The sequence below is a fragment of the Helianthus annuus genome, chromosome 4 (genome assembly GCF_002127325.2).
Source record: "Helianthus annuus cultivar XRQ/B chromosome 4, HanXRQr2.0-SUNRISE, whole genome shotgun sequence".
Taxonomy (NCBI): Eukaryota; Viridiplantae; Streptophyta; class Magnoliopsida; order Asterales; family Asteraceae; genus Helianthus; species Helianthus annuus.
Genome location: NC_035436.2, coordinates 1390293 through 1403772, shown reverse-complemented (window position 1 = coordinate 1403772; position 13480 = coordinate 1390293). Strand labels below are relative to the sequence as shown.

Below are 13480 nucleotides of genomic sequence, written 5' to 3'. Positions count from 1 at the left end.
CTTATCCGTTGTTCAGGGTATTTAGGGTTTATGACCAACCCTTGCCTGTCTTCTTCACTGTTTGAGCTTTCACCCTCAATCATGTAAGCTTCCTGCGAGGGTTGAAGGGTTGCTATCCCCCTTTCAGTAGAGAATTTGACCGTTCCATGGCCAACAGACACTGCCATGTAAAATGCACATTGTCCGGGCCTCCCTATGATTACGTCATAACTTGAGGGGATGTTGATAACCACAAAGGTTAACGATTGGGTTCTCTCTTTCGATCCTTCGCTGAAACGAACATCAAGGGTTAGCTGCCCCAGAGGCTTGAGGGGTATGTCGGCAATACCTTTTATGGAGGTTCCAGAAGGTTGAAGCCTTGAACGTTCTTCATTGCTTAAACGGTTGAAGAACTTTTCGAACATGATTTCAGTTGCTGCCCCTGTATCTATGTATGCTTTAAATGTTTGCAATGTTCCCACAGTGGCTTCTACCACAAGGGGACTGTGAAGCGGGTTCTTCTTCGTAGGGGGGAAGCAAACACACTGAAGCTCCCAAGCTTCCAACCGCTGCCTCTTGTGAGGAACCTTCTCATCAGAGTATACCATATTGACTTCCTTCCCCTTGTTTTCAGCCATCTTGTCTCGAACTCCTTTTACCAAATGGGCGAGTTCTCCTGACTTAACAGCCTCTTCAATTCTCTTTTTTAGCTGAAGCAATCGTTGGTGTGGTGTCCCTTTTCTTCATGAAACTCGCAGAATTGTGTGGAGTTCTCATTTTTTATGCTTTTGGGGAGAGGCCTGGGAGGTCTAAAGTTTTGTTTAACTTCTTCTGTTGCCAGGATTTCCTGAGGGGTTTTTGTGAGGGGGGTGAAACTTATGCCTTTGTCTCTGCTTGGAAGGTTTCGACCTTCAGACCTTCGGGAGTCTGAACCCTTTGGACGCCTGTCATAGGAGTTGAAGTTTCCCCTCTTTCTAGCCGGGCTATTGCTTCGCCAGCCGGACCCTCTTTTCCTTTGTTCCTTGATATCTACAGCTTCCTCTCCCCGAATGTGAGCTTCGGCCCTTTCAAGGGCTTCTTCCAGGGTTTGGGGCAGAGATTTGTTGAAATCTCGTGTGAGGTATTTGGAGGTTATGGCATTCATAAAGCCAACCACTCTCATTTTCTCATCTGTCCCTACATAGGTTAGACCTTCCTTCTTATATCGTTCAATGAAGGCTCGAAGACTTTCATCATCACGTTGTTTTATCTGGAAGATTACTGTTGCATCTTTGACATATCGCCTTTGCTGGGAGAAGTTTGCCAAAAAACCCCTGCTGAGATCGTCAAAGCTTCGAATGCTTTGAGCAGGTAGGTCGTTGAACCAGATTCTGGCGGATCCAACAAGAGTCTGCATGAACATTAGGCAACATTCAGCGTTTGACCATTTTTCTATTCGAGCTGCACCAGTGAAGGTCTGGAGATGGTCCTCGGGATCTTTAGTCCCATCATATCATACGTTCTGATATGGGTTGGCATCTTGATCTTTGATTGAAAATCATAATCGGCTATCTTCCTTGAGAAGCATGAAAGGTTGCTTGGCTTATAGGGTTTAGCCAAGTCCTCTTCGGGCCTTGTATCCACATTGTTACTATTGCCATGATTCCCCTGAGTGGCTAGCACTTGATTAATGAAGTGTTGCCACGGGAAGTTGGCCATCATCTGGGACATCATATTGGGTATGAGGTTGAACCTTGAAGGCTTCCTGGACCAACCGAGCAGTTTATTCCAAGAGGGGTGCTAGTAACAGCACTTCGTGCTAAAGGAAGCACGGACAGAGCTTGCTCCCATGTGGTTGTTAAAGAAGTTGGATAGCTTGTCACGGGGGACTGTAGGAGCTGGTCAAGCGTTAGCTCGTGTCCCAGAGGAGTACCACTAGTAATTGGTTGGGAAGAGAGGATAGGATGTACCGTAGGATTTGTCATAGTGGACAGATAAGGGTGAGGGTTTGGAGGGTTGCTGGGACCAGCCTCACTTCTTGTGGTAAAAGGAGGTAGGGGTGGTCCGGGAGACAGCGTTGGCTCAGGTTCGTCATAGTCTAAACGAATCCTTATACCCTTTTCCCTTTCTTTACTCACATGTTGGTTAAGAAGTGACCTTAACTCGAGGAAATTATTAGCGACCCCCTCGGGGGTAAGTTCAACACGCGCCGGGGTGTCAGATACACCGGCATTGGGAGATGGAGCCCCAGATTTGGATGGGGTTGGGGTGTTGAAGGTAAGGAACTCGGGTGTGCTCCCCGGAGTCGAGAAAGGTGTTGTTATAGTCATATGAGCTTGGCCACTACCCGGGGTGGAAGTGTTAGGGATCTGGTTCACTTCTCCCGGAGATCCACTTTCAGACATGGTGACTTTAAGTGAAGAGAGCTACACTACTAGGTCTTTTTTGAGAAGAAATAGCGGTGTAGCCCCACGGTGGGCGCCAACTTGTTGATGCAACAAACACGAGACCAAAGATGGTAGCTGAGTTGGTTAGGCAAAAAGGTTGAAGGGTTCAACCTTGCCTAACGCAGGTCGCGGGGTCCCCCCACGTTTGCAAAACGTGGAAGGAGGTTCACTAGTTTGTAATTGTTGTTTGCTGAAAGTTCTTTCTCCGAGACGTGCTCGAATCCAGAAGTGAGAGCAAACAGAATGTGTGTGGTGGATGTGATAAGGAGTAACTTGAAAGTGAGCAAGTACTCTACGAATGACCAGAAAATGAGAGGATCTCAACTGATCGGAGAATGTCTTTTAGGGTGAATGAGCTGTCTTTTTATAGGGGAAGACATCTCCCCAAATGGTATGTACAAGACTAGTAAAACCTGTTTGCAGTGGAGGGTTTCCCCTTTTGGGGTTGAAGGCTTTTGACCCCTGGATAATAGCATGTATTGTGCAGACCTGCTTTGCTTTTGCGGGCGTGGGTTGGTGAAGCGAGCTCGGATGTGATTGATTACTGTTCCCTCCTCGCTTTTCCCATCTCTCAGCTTTTCAACCATTGAACTGTTTAACCCTTTAAGCATTTGCATGTTTAGTCACTTTATTTAGTCTTGGGCTACCCCTGTCATCATATAAGTAACAAAACGAATAGATTCGATTCGATACAAACCAAACGACAATATCAGTAACGGTTTTCAATTTTATTGTTTCCGATCGATGTAGAGCACGCTACGATACCCTTTTGATCATATTACAACTTTTACTTTTTTTGTTTCTCTTTCGGATGTTATAGCGAATGCCGGTATCTTAACAAACCGAACCAATACCGACCAAATTTCCTTCGCATAGATTTACAAATTTTAAAGCTTTTACCTTTTTCTCCCGTAGGTGCAAAGCCGCTCGCCCTAATGAATAAGCGGGAGAGGGAGAGTGAAAGGAGCACACTTCCCGACTAAGGCAATCTCATCTGAAAGCTCAAGCTCAACTTGTTTAGCTTGCCCCTTCTTTGAATGTGTACAATTAGAGCAAGCAAATGGCTAGCAGGGCCGAGGAACCACAATGAACGGGACGACAGAAGTTCCACAAGAATATGACCAGAGAGATATGTTCTTCTTCGTGCATACAGGTCTGGTTCCTGAGAAAACAGATCTCTATTAGCGAGATTTACTTGAATGATGCTATAAATCTCCATTAAAGTGGTTATTTATTTATAATTGAACAAAAGCGAGTCTGAATGGGTATACCTAGTCGTGGAGCATTCCGAGTATTTGCTTTTCTTACAACATTTAATATACGATGTTTTTGGAAATTATGAGTATGTCGTTACGATGTGCCTATTTTTATCTACGTATCGATAAGCGCAAACATAAATGTTATCAAAGTGACCTCACATTATCGTTTAGCATCTTCGTTAATCTAATAGTTTAAAATATTGTTTTATAAAGTTCTAAATATACCGTTGCGACGTTTTATTTTTATGCATATATAAATTCTGTTGAAAACGGAGTATTATTCACAATAGAGTATTATTTTTATCGTAAGCCACAATGAATGTTGGTATTGTACCAGTAGCGGTATAATGACGAACCGAACTTATGCCAACGACCGAAAACATATATTGGCTATGGTACCATCAAAACCGCTACTAATATTGGTTTCTTATGGTTTTCAATGGATGATAAACACGTGTGGACACCCTTTTAGACATACCACGATATTTCTTTTAATTTTTCTCTTTCGGTTGACATATCAAGTGCTGATATCGTACTGATATCAAAATGAACTGAACTAATATCGAACAAATTTCTACCATTAATGTTACCTTTACCATCGCATCTACGTTTCCATGTAAAATTTGTTAAAAATTAGGTCGGCCCGCCGCGAATGTAACCCTCTAGTTTACTTGAAAATGAATCTCCTCATTTCGCAAGATCAAGGTTACTTTAATGCATAGAACTAGTTAACTCAGATGTTTAAAAGCTTTAAATACTAACTTCTCATAGGAGGGTGCGCTAAGCAATTTGAGGGAATCAGTAGCACGAAACAGCAGTAATTTCAATCAAAATAAGTTCCAATACAAACACACAAACTACACCATTAATGCAAACATAAGGAAATTCTCTATGGAAACAGGAGGAAGTGAACCATTTCTTGATAACATACGCTCAGAAGAAAATGAAAACGTTCTACATTAGTCACGTTCACTTATCGCGGTCAGGTGTTCATCAATTTCCTCGGTTGAGAGCACATGAAACACCGGATTATCCTTTCGCACAACTCCGACCTGTTCACAAAACATGACAACACTGTGACAACAAATCCCAAACCATAGAGGCGCTTTAACCCGACCCAAAAAAGACGAGTATCATGAATCCGGCTTAGGGTGTAAGGAGTAGTTAAATACTTGAGAGTGGCAAACTAAAAAATCAACCAATCAGAGTGCGCCACGTCAATCAGTGAAAAGTGTTTAAACTTTGTTGAAAAGTGTTGGCAATGGTTAGACACTTGGTGAAGTGGTTAACTTTAAAAAAAAGGAAAAAGGTGTGAAAGGTTGAGAGATGCCATGGACCCCACCACACACTACCCTCTCTCTCCTCCAGTCATCTCCCCGAATCGTCAACCCTTCCCTGCAACCGCAACCTTCACCGAGCGGCAAACCCACCGGCGGCAAACCCACCGGCGGCGGTGTTACCGCGCGGCAAAGGCGGTTTGCCGAGTGGGTTTGCCGCCCACTCCGTATACCCTTAGGTTTGACAATCCCAGTTCAGAGGCACATATTTTAGGGATTCTGATCAGGCTTATTAGGGGTCTGCATAACACAGTCCAAACCAAAACCAGAGCAGATGGTTTACCAAACGGGGTCCGGTTATGTACGGTCTGCTTTATGAAAAATATACCTCAAGGCCAAACGCATTCAAAAAGAAATTTCCGTTTTATTTTTAACTAAACTACACCATTACGGCAAGAACCTAAGATGAAATGACTAGCCCAAAACTTTTGAGCCCAGTTCGTTTGGTACTTAGCCCGTTATAAAATGGTACTATACGTTCTCGTTGTTGGTTCCAATATGTTCAAAAATCGGTAATGTTGCGGTTTTGGACTGTTGAATACTACTATGATGCAGCAAGTAAAAGCAAAAATGTACGAACTTGGGAGACTAATGCAAGCGTTAAAACTATCTTAGCATCAATTGTTAAATTTCCTATTATAGAATACAAAACTACTAGGTTAGTTCCCCGTGTGTTACACGGGTTGAACAATTTAAACTATATGGTATAGATATTTCCTGTAAATGCAAAACAAAGACAGAGACATTTACATACCATATTGACATAAATGAGTTAATATAAATGTAACCCATCAACTCGTACATATTAATTAATGTCGTAGAGTTCGATAAAACGGCTCTAATGTCGGTTGAATGAGATCAATCAGAGTCTATTTGATACCCTTTGTACGACTTCTTATTTTTTTGAATCTTTGTATTTGATTCTAAACCTATTATTAATATTATTGATAATAATTTTAGTTATATAATATATTTAGTCTAACATATTAATATTATTATGAATTTCGAAACTTGTTTAGCTAGGATTTAAGATTCTATTGAAGTTTTCGTTTGACAATAGGTTATTGAATTAATAATAAGAATTTGTATTAGATTAAATTAAATATTATTATTATTTGTATTAGATTAGATTATATATTATTATTAGTATTAGTATTATTAATAATTTTAATCAATTAAATGAGAGAATGACAAGTGTCCTAAAACAGGTTTCTTTTATTATATAGTATAGATGTGTCAAGGAGTCTTATATGCACTTATCATTCAACATTATTAGGTGAACATGGGAATTTTTTATACCTCGATCTCGTTGGCCTTGAAGTCTTCTTGTAGAACAGATTGCAAAGCAGAAATTGCAGTCTGCAATCAACGATAATAAGCATGATGTTAAGTACAATAATAAAACATGACAAATCAGCATGATGAACCAAGTTTTTTAGAATTTCACATTTGTCCAAAAAGAAACGTTCTTTTTTCTCGAACAGAAACAAAAAAATGCACCTGTACGGTTTCGTCATATGAAAACTCAGGATCATTTTTCATTTTCTTCTCCAAGAAGTTAATTGCCTCTTGCTCTTTCAAGCCAGCACTTGTTGCCTGCAATAAAATTAATTAATATTAATAAAATTATCAGTTGTCATTAAGAGCATAAACATCTTCATGAATTAAAAATAAACAACATATGTAATCCCAAAAACACAACATTTTTCTTATTTCTTCAGGAACGTAATTCATCTTATTTCTCCAATTGTTGTAGCATAGAAAATCGAAGAAGATGTAAACTAATGAAGCTTTGCCATCGTTAAAATCGATTTTGAGAAAATACACCAAAATCGATAAAAAAATTTGTCATTGCCCAAAACCCAAAATCGTTTTGAACAAACAGTTGAAGACGAAATCAGAAATTAAAAAGCCAAAATCCAAAATCGATTAGATACTTACAAAGAGATAAGAACAAAAAAAGAAATCTGATCGATAGCTTTAAATCTCGTTTTGAAGAATAGAAAACCAAAATAGACTGAAAGGTGATAAGGAACAGAACCAATTTCAACATTAAAGTTCGACAACCAATGAACAGAAATTAAATAATCTGACGGGGCGAATTGAGCAGCAATGCAACTAAGACGAAATTGAAATGAGGACTTGAAGCAGTAACTCAAATGGAAAATGAGAGATGGAGTTCTCGATGGGTAATATTGTAATTTCATTATTCTTCACATTTCAATTCCATCGCATTTTTACAAACCAAACATAATACAAATTTCAATGGAATTAATTCAAATTCCCTTAATTCCAATTCCATAAAAATATTTTGCGAACCAAACGGCCCCTAAAACTTCATGTACATGCTTATAAAACTTATAACTTCATACACTTAAAGTATCATATTTACCCATTTGAATAATTAAGAACAAAATATTCAAACTAGTTACATAAACATTTTGTTCCACTGAATAAAAGAAAAAAGAATATTATATGTTGAGATGATCCACTATTCATGACAATAACATTGGTTCCCCAGTTATCTGTTCCTAAAAACTTGCTATTATACGCAACTTGTTTGATTAACCATGAGATTGGTGAATATAATATTATTTAGAAGAATACATACATGAGATAATAATTAACCCTCAAAAAGGATATATATATATATATATATATATATATATATATATATATATAGGTAGAGGATCCTGTAAAAAGTGCTCAAAGTGTGAGAAGTGTAAGAAGTGTATTATAACACTATATATAATACTATATAACACCATATAAACACCGTATAACAATATGTAACAACATATAATACTATATAACACTATGTAACACTATATATCATTATATAACAAATATAACACTATACATCTATCATAGACATGTTATCAGACAACCTATAGTGTTATATTTGTTATATAATGATATATAGTGTTACATAGTGTTATATGGTATTATATGGTGTTACATATTGTTATACGGTGTTTATATGGTGTTATATAGTATTATATATAGTGTTATAATACACTTCTTACACTTCTCACACTTTAGGCCCTTTTTACACTATCCTTACCCTATATATATATATATATATATATATATATATATATATATATATATATAGAGAGAGAGAGAGAGAGAGAGAGGAAGGTTAACGTACATTACGGCTTAATGTACATCACGTACGACAGGTAATTATGCACGTTCATTTTAAAATCACGCACGTTATAACTCAAAAATCCAAAATCACGCATGTTGAAACACAATAATCACGCATATTGAAAACATTAATCACGCATGTTATAGAACAAATCATGCACGTTGTTGTACGTGAAGTACGTTAAGCCTTAATGTACGATATACTTTCTATATATATATATATATATATATATATATATATATATATAGGGCAAAGATCCGTTAGGAACCACCCTTTATAGCGATAACCGCGAGAACCAATGTGAACACAACCAAAAATGCCTAAACATAGCTAAAAAACACACAATTTTTTTTATAAAAAAATCGCTACTTTTAGTAGCCAAAGAAAAAAAAATTATTTTTTTTGGCTACTAAAAGTAGCGATTTTAACATAAAAAAATATTTAAAAAAAATAGATTTTTTTTTTATTTTTTTAGATTTTTTTGGGGTTTAGTTTTTAGCATTTTAGCTTTGGGTGTGTGTGTGTGTGTGGGGGGGGGGGGGGGTTAGGTTTTTTTTAGCTATTTTAGGTTGTGTTCACATTGGTTCTCGCAATAAAGGTGGTTCTCGCAATAAAGGTGGTTCTCGCATGAACCTTACCCTATATATATATATATATATATATATATATATATATATATATATATATATATATATATATATATATATGAAAGTAATCCTATAAATAAAATAGGCTTTTCAATTTCATAACTAATAATAATCAAATCAACATTTTGAAATTTCACATACCTTGTGACCAAAGAAGTGGCCAGCTGGATCACATTTGAAAAGTCTAGGTCCATTCTCATCATCAATACCCAAAATCATAGCCACTATAGCAATTAATGAAAAAATAAATAGCATAAAAACTCACATATTGAAACAAATTTGACTGGATTAACTAATAATCGGGTCAAATTGCATAAAAACAGAAAGAGAGAATATCCAACAGAGTGTTAGTTATTCCCAGAAGGTAAGATACAAACCTACTCCAAGTGGTCTCATGTAAGCATGTTGAGTATACACTTGGGATTTGTCAGCAATCCTACAAAATAAAATTTGAAATAATAGTTAACATGTTTTCCTATTATTTAGATATTGTGAGTTTGTGACATGTAGACCCGTATCATACATATGCATGACATAAAGAAGATTCATGAATGAGCATCAAAACATCAAGTAATAAATTGAAAAAACTCATATATGAATATAGAGCATAGTTGTTACTGGCGAATAGCGACAAACAGCAATAAGGTATCTATATGCTACATAGCGAATAGCGATAGATAGCGGGCGCTATTTTATAAATAGCGATACTCTAGAAAATATGTATTTTGTATCAAAATACCCTGGAATATATGCTATTTTACATGTACATTTAACAAAAACCTAAAGTCCAGCTATTTTATAGCTATATTTGATCGCCATTTATACGTATATTAGCTGAAATAGACCGCTGTTGACAGCTATGATATAGAGCATGAGTTCTTTAAATAACCACCACTAGAGCGTATAAAAATCAGCATTCTAAGCAAAATACATTTTACCCAAATAAGCAGTTGTATATGTAGTTAAAAAGTAGATATATATATTAGGCTGCAAAATAACAGGATTACCATCTGGCCAAGACATCAACAGGCATCTCATATCCATATTTAAAACGAAACTCAGCAGCCTCATTCCTTGCTTGTTGAACCAAGGTCCTAGCATCAGCTGGAATGAAAAAGAAAAAAAAAACACATTTAATGGGTTAAATGAACGATTATATAATAAATAAAATACCATTGTACAAGTATCATGAACCCTACAAACTGCTGCACTGTGCCTCGACATACTCGTGCGTGTTCATAGGGCTGTAAACGAACAGAACATTCAGCGAACAGTTCGTGAACCGTTCAGCGGGAAGTTCATTTACGTTCGTTCGTTTAATTAATGAACAAACATGAACAAGAAATTTCGCTCGGTTAGTTAAATGAACGAACACGAACAAATGTCTCGTTCGTTCAATAGCGTTCGTGAACGTTCGGTAATGTGTTCGTGAACATTGGTTCATGTTCGTTTGTTTATGCTATTCATTAAAGGTTTTTTTAGCATTTATTTATTTTATGCAAACTTTTTATATCCCTTAATTCTTATTTATCTCATTAGCCAAATAAATAAAATAGGAAACCCAATCTCCACCTTGTATTTCCACCATTCCACTTTCCTTCTCATTATTCATATCGAAAAATACTATCGGCCTTCGTTCAACAATTAAGGCTTCAAGGACTAGCGCCGCTCCTTCTTACCATCCACCTCTAACCACCATCGTCTTCGCCGATTTTATACGTGTCAATTTGTGTTCGTGAACCGTTCGTGAACACGTTCCTTTCCTTGATGAACGAACACGAACAAAAAATCTCGTTCGGTAAGTGTTCATGAACCGTTCGTGAACAAATTATATCCTTAACGAACGAACACGAACAAGGTCTTGTTTGTGTTCGTTCGGTTCGTTTACAGCCCTACGTGTTCATTTAAATATAATGGATTTTTGTTTCTATGCCTTCACTTTCATAGCATCAAGTATCTGAATTTCTAGTCTAGAAACAACGAAGTCATCATGTTTAAAAACCGTACACAAGTTTAACATGATATATATTCTCAAAGAAGCACAAAAAGAATACGAAAATTAAAACCTAAGAATCATTAAACAACAACCTGTAGTGCCAGTAGCCAACAATCCAAGAAACTTAGTGACCGGGAAAAGATGTGTAACACTGGTTGGATCCAATAGCTTGTCCTACAAGTTACACAGAAACCATTAACCTTACAATCTTCACAAACCATCTCATCTGGTCTGAATCCTTCAAAACTATAAATTAAAAAAAAAAAAAAAAAATACTCACCGGGACCTTCTTCTGAGTCACAACACACACTGAGTCTTTACCTCGAACACCGATTGAGGTGACACCAGCTGCTTTAACAGCTTTAAACGCATATTCTAATTCATCCACAATATCAAAAACAATTCGTCATAAAAAAACCCTAATTGGAACCGAGATCGTATAAATCTATTAACGTGAAGGCCTAGAACTTAAATTAAAGTGAAACATGAACGAAATTTGTTGAATTAGGGATGGAATATGAAACCCTAGATTGTAAATAGTAATAATAAGGAAGAATACGGGATTCATACCGACTTGAAAGAGGCGGCCTTCAGGGGAGAATATAGTAATGTGACGATCGTATCCACCTCCGCTTCCACGACTCATGATGATGATGAAGCTCCGATCAGTGTTTGTTAGTTGTTTGCGTTTTTGTGATCTTTCTGGTTGCTGGTTTGAAATAAGTAGTAGAAGAAACCTTTCTTCTTTCTCAAGACAAGATCTTCAAGAACAATATTGGACTGTGCCCGGCCCATTTCTTTGGCTTATTGGGCTATTGTGTGAAGGGATGGACCATCACCGGGCGGGCTTATTGGGTACGAGATTAGTTTAATTAAAATTAAATTAAAACCGAAGCGCATATATATCTTGTAACTTTAGTTTGGGAGGATTTAAAAAAAAATGGAAATTTTCCTTTCTAACCCTAAACTTTTAATTTTTTTTTACAATTTAAGTTTAAAGTTTTAAATTTTGTTTTCTTTTAAACCGTAAGGTTTTAATCTTTGACAATTTACCCTAAAGTTTTAATATTTGGCAATTTAAGTTTAAAATTTTAATCTTTGTTTTCTTTTTAACCCTAAAGTTTTAATCTTTGACAATTTAAGTTTAAAGTTTTAATTTTTGGTAATTTAACCCCTTTGATTAATTTGATTTTTTCACTTCTAATTGATTTTTTTTACTTATGTGTTGTAATATTGGCTTTGGGGATTTTTCAAAGAAAAAATGGTTTTGCATATGGTTGTTGTAACCTTGGCTTTGGGGGTTATTCAAAAAAAAATTGATTTTTTACTTTTCACCCAAAAGTATTTTATAAATTACTTTTAACCCAAAACTATTTGTTTTTTTTTTACTTTTAACACAAAACTTTTTATCTGTTGCAATTTATCCTCACAACTTTTTTTACTTTCAACTTTGGTCCTTTATATTTTTCATTTTCCGCAAATTTTTAGCTTTATCATTCGTTCTAAATTTTGTGACTTAACACACCACAACGTGCGTCTTTGGTTTGACGTTTTTACGTTTCGTTCTAAATTTTGCGGGTGAACGTTTTTACATCGTCTATTTTTTCCTGTTTGATAGGTTCAACATAACATGCGCGCACTAAATCGACTTAGTTATCACTAAAGAATCCCCGCCGCATTGCGGCGGGTCTTAATTCTAGTTTTTTTTAAAGGGCATGAGATAGGTATGGTATTAAATTAAACTATTAAACAATAAACAATACCTGAACCAGTGTCACAAAATATGCATTACCCGTTTGCCCGAATTACACCCTACTGGAAACGTGCCATTTTATTTTTATTTTCCTTTGTTTTTGAGAGATAGATTAAAATAGTAATTCACTTAACTTTTGGTTTTATTTATTTTCCTTTGTTTTTGAGAGATAGATTGAAATAGTAATTCACTTAACTTTTGGTTTTATAAAAAAATGAGTTCATTGCCATTTTCGTCCTTGCAGTTTGTTCACTTTTGCCATTTAAGACCAATTTTCAAAAATGCATCAGTTTCATCCTTGACATATTGGAAACGTGCTACTTCAGTCCAAAAATTAAAACTCATTTAAGTCAAACATGTTAAATGAAGGGTATTGTTGTCAATTCATATATCTTTTAATTTTCACTTTATTTTATGAATTGATAATAGTACTCTTCATTTTACCTGTCTGACTTAATTAGGTTTTAATTTTTGGATTGAAATGGCACATTTCCAGTATGCTAGGGAGGAAACTTGTGCATTTTTCGAAATTGGCCTGGAATGTCAAAAGTGAACAAACAACAGGGACGGAAATGACAGTTAACTAAAAAAATAGAATGTAGGAAAAGTATATGAAAATCCTAAACTGGTAATTTTTCATAAACTAATGGGTATATTTGATACCCGACAGACTGACATATATTTGGTCAGGGGTATTGTACACAATAATATATATGCGACTAAAATTATCAATATTTATCTCAAACCGGTCCCATCAACAATCCTACTTGTGTATTTCAGGATTACTGTGCCGAGTTGGCTCAGCTCGGTTAAAAAGTGAATTTAGCTCGGCTCGTAACGAGTCAGATTGGCACGGATTGGCTCGTTTGGTAGCTCGGCTCGGCTTAGCTCGAATTATTTTAGTTATAATATATTTTATTTTAATAAACATT

The 13480-nt window shown here is 36.1% G+C and overlaps 1 protein-coding gene across 1 annotated transcript; it reads right to left on the bottom strand.

Annotated features, from left to right (window-relative positions):
- Positions 1-4413: 4413 nt before the first annotated feature.
- LOC110935472 (proteasome subunit alpha type-6) lies at positions 4414-11539 on the bottom strand. The gene is made up of 9 exons (XM_022177854.2): positions 11366-11539; positions 11076-11170; positions 10888-10969; positions 9807-9903; positions 9177-9235; positions 8941-9023; positions 6502-6597; positions 6301-6360; positions 4414-4716 (listed from the first exon to the last, which is right to left on the bottom strand). The coding sequence occupies exons 1-9, from the start codon at positions 11439-11441 to the stop codon at positions 4624-4626; spliced, it is 741 nt and encodes a 246-aa protein (XP_022033546.1). The 5' UTR covers positions 11442-11539; the 3' UTR covers positions 4414-4623.
- Between the last annotated feature and the right edge of the window lie 1941 nt (positions 11540-13480).

Excerpts from the sequence above, each read along its gene's own strand:
- LOC110935472 (XM_022177854.2), bottom strand. The coding sequence starts at position 11,441 with ATGAGTCGTGGAAGCGGAGGTGGATACGATCGTCACATTACTATATTC. Across the intron at positions 11,171-11,365 it reads AGGCCGCCTCTTTCAAGTCG|AATATGCGTTTAAAGCTGTT; the intron begins GTATGAATCCCG and ends TGGATGAATTAG. Across the intron at positions 6,361-6,501 it reads CATATGACGAAACCGTACAG|ACTGCAATTTCTGCTTTGCA; the intron begins GTGCATTTTTTT and ends CGTTGATTGCAG.